Source organism: Propithecus coquereli, unplaced genomic scaffold (assembly GCF_000956105.1).
Source record: "Propithecus coquereli isolate 6110/MARCELLA unplaced genomic scaffold, Pcoq_1.0 Scaffold196, whole genome shotgun sequence".
Lineage (NCBI taxonomy): Eukaryota > Metazoa > Chordata > Mammalia > Primates > Indriidae > Propithecus > Propithecus coquereli.
The window spans coordinates 1,243,837-1,246,019 of record NW_012144522.1 but is presented as its reverse complement, the minus strand read 5'-3'; the positions used below and the strand labels follow the sequence as shown (position 1 = coordinate 1,246,019).

The 2,183-nt window shown below is 46.4% G+C and overlaps 1 protein-coding gene across 1 annotated transcript in view; it reads left to right on the top strand.

The window, feature by feature from the left end:
- The first annotated feature begins 302 nt into the window (after positions 1-302).
- The window catches only part of LOC105809501, a 35,661-nt gene continuing 33,780 nt past the window's right edge, over positions 303-2,183 (top strand). Inside the window, exon 1 of the mRNA XM_012643323.1 lies at positions 303-822. Coding sequence (XP_012498777.1) covers positions 303-822 — 520 coding nt within the window. The remainder of the gene's footprint in view (positions 823-2,183) is intronic.

The window sequence follows — 2,183 nt, the reverse complement described above, 5'->3', positions numbered from 1 at the left end:
ATTTAAGAGCATAGAAATAGAGTGAGATATAATATAGTTGCGTAGGATTTTCAAAAAGATACAAGAAGACACAGAAGAACGTATTGTCTATATTTTGCATTAGAAACCACTGGATTTATTTGAACGATTCAATTCTACTTAATTTCAGCTCATCTGTACAATTCCATGCCACTTCATTGGAAAATCATTCGACATTGACCGCAATATATAACAGGAAGTAAAAACAGAACAGTGTCCATAGAATAAAGAAAGGAGATGTGAAACAGCCACCCGGGACAGAGGCGAGCTCGGACGAAGGCACGATGGCGGACGTGCCGGATCTCTACGAGGCCGGGGGCAAGGACGTCGCCGTGGCTGAGGATGGGGACGACAGCATTCGCGAGCCTAAAGAAAAAGCGAACAAACGGCAGGGTCGTGGCTTTGGCTCCGAAGAAGGGTCCCCAGCCTGGGCGCGTGAGGATCACGACGGCGAGGAGCAGGAGGGCGATGGACCCGGACCACGACGCTCCGTCGAAGACTGGATTCTCCGTGTCCCCGGAGTCCACGAGGAAGCCACTGAAGAAGACATCCAGGACAAAGTCGCAGAAGACGGGGCAATACAGACACCCACCCCAGTCAGGAAGGAAAGGCAGAAGGGGAAGGCGCTGTCAGGGACGCATCGCTGCACGCAGCGCAGGGCTGGGGAAAGACCAGTCTGTGCTGCAGACGCCGGCCCAGGCCGGGCGGGGATGCGCGTCGCCTGTCGCTGCTGCCGCAAGCGGGCGCACGAGAGTATGATCTTGCGGTCGAGAAGCGTAAATTGGCGAAGAGATCAGCTTGCAGGTGCGGATTCAGGGCCCGGGGTCAGGGATATGCCAAGGGTCCTATACGCACTGGTGTGGCCTCGCTAGGAACGCCGGGAGCGAAGGGCTCCCCCTAACGGAGAAGACTTGCCCCGGGCCGGGTGGGGCCCGCATTGTCTAGTGCGCATGTGCAGAAGCAGGCGGCCTCGCGTGGTGGCAGCGGGGTGCAGTGAGGGGGTCCGCTCTCAGACTCGTCTCTTCCGACCGCTGGGCGGGTGTGGAATCACAGGACAGGCCACAGCGTGATGGCCTGTGTGTAGAGTCTTTTTCAAGACACCTGGAGTCTCCCTCCAGCCCAGGCCCCACCTGACACACTGAGTGAGATTCACAGATGTCCACTTTGTCCCTGGCTCGCAAGGGTCACTCTCCGGAGACATTCGGTCTAAGTGTCAAACCTTAGAACAATAAACAACACTTGTCTCTTTCGGCTAGCTAGCTCTCAGGGTGGATAGTCACGAATTATTGCAGCATGAACATGAAGGTGTTTTTAATAGAGATTTGTTTGAAAATGAACAAATGGACAACAATGAAGCATGGTTCAATCATTTTTGGTGGGTTTTGATGGAAGCCTTTAGCAATGATGCCATGAATCCATGTTTTATGATATACAAAGGAAGTCACGGTCCGTGTTAAGTAATAAAAAAGATTATGACTGTACTAACTGATCAGATATTATTGTTGTTGCCTAGTTTGTGTGTGTTTTCTATGAGTTGTGGTAGCACATACACACCTCCTCTTTTAGTATTTATATTTTCTCATTTCCTTAAAGTATATTGCTAAAGGCAAATTTAAAAAGAGAACATTCCATATTTCAAATACTTTTTGAAAGCATTGAATATTTAAAAATTTTTTAAGTGTCTCATACTCATTATACAACCATAGTTTAATATTTATGTCAAAAACAGTTGGAGTCCAGCCTGGGCAACATAGCAAGACCCCATCTCTATGAAAACTTTTTTCCTTGTTGGCTGTGTTCCAAATTTTTTATATAGGGATTTTTTTAAATGTTTGCTCCTAATGAGTGCCCCTAATATGGGAAATTTCAAATGAGAAAAAACAGAATTTGTTTATTTGAGGAAAATATCAAAGATATAATTAAGTAGAATGGAAGCAGGTGACTTAATGCAAACACATACAAAGAAATAAGCAGAATACAATTGTGGTTTGTACTTGGCAAGTTGAGGAGGAGAGGAAAGGGCAATGGGGAGTGGGTTAAGGACTGTAATTTTAGGTGGTCCCAAGAAAACCTCACTGAGAATTAGAGTTTTTAGTAATTTCTTGAGGGAGAGCAAGATATAAATACAAGATGTAAATTTAATTTGTTGTAGTATTAAAATGTTG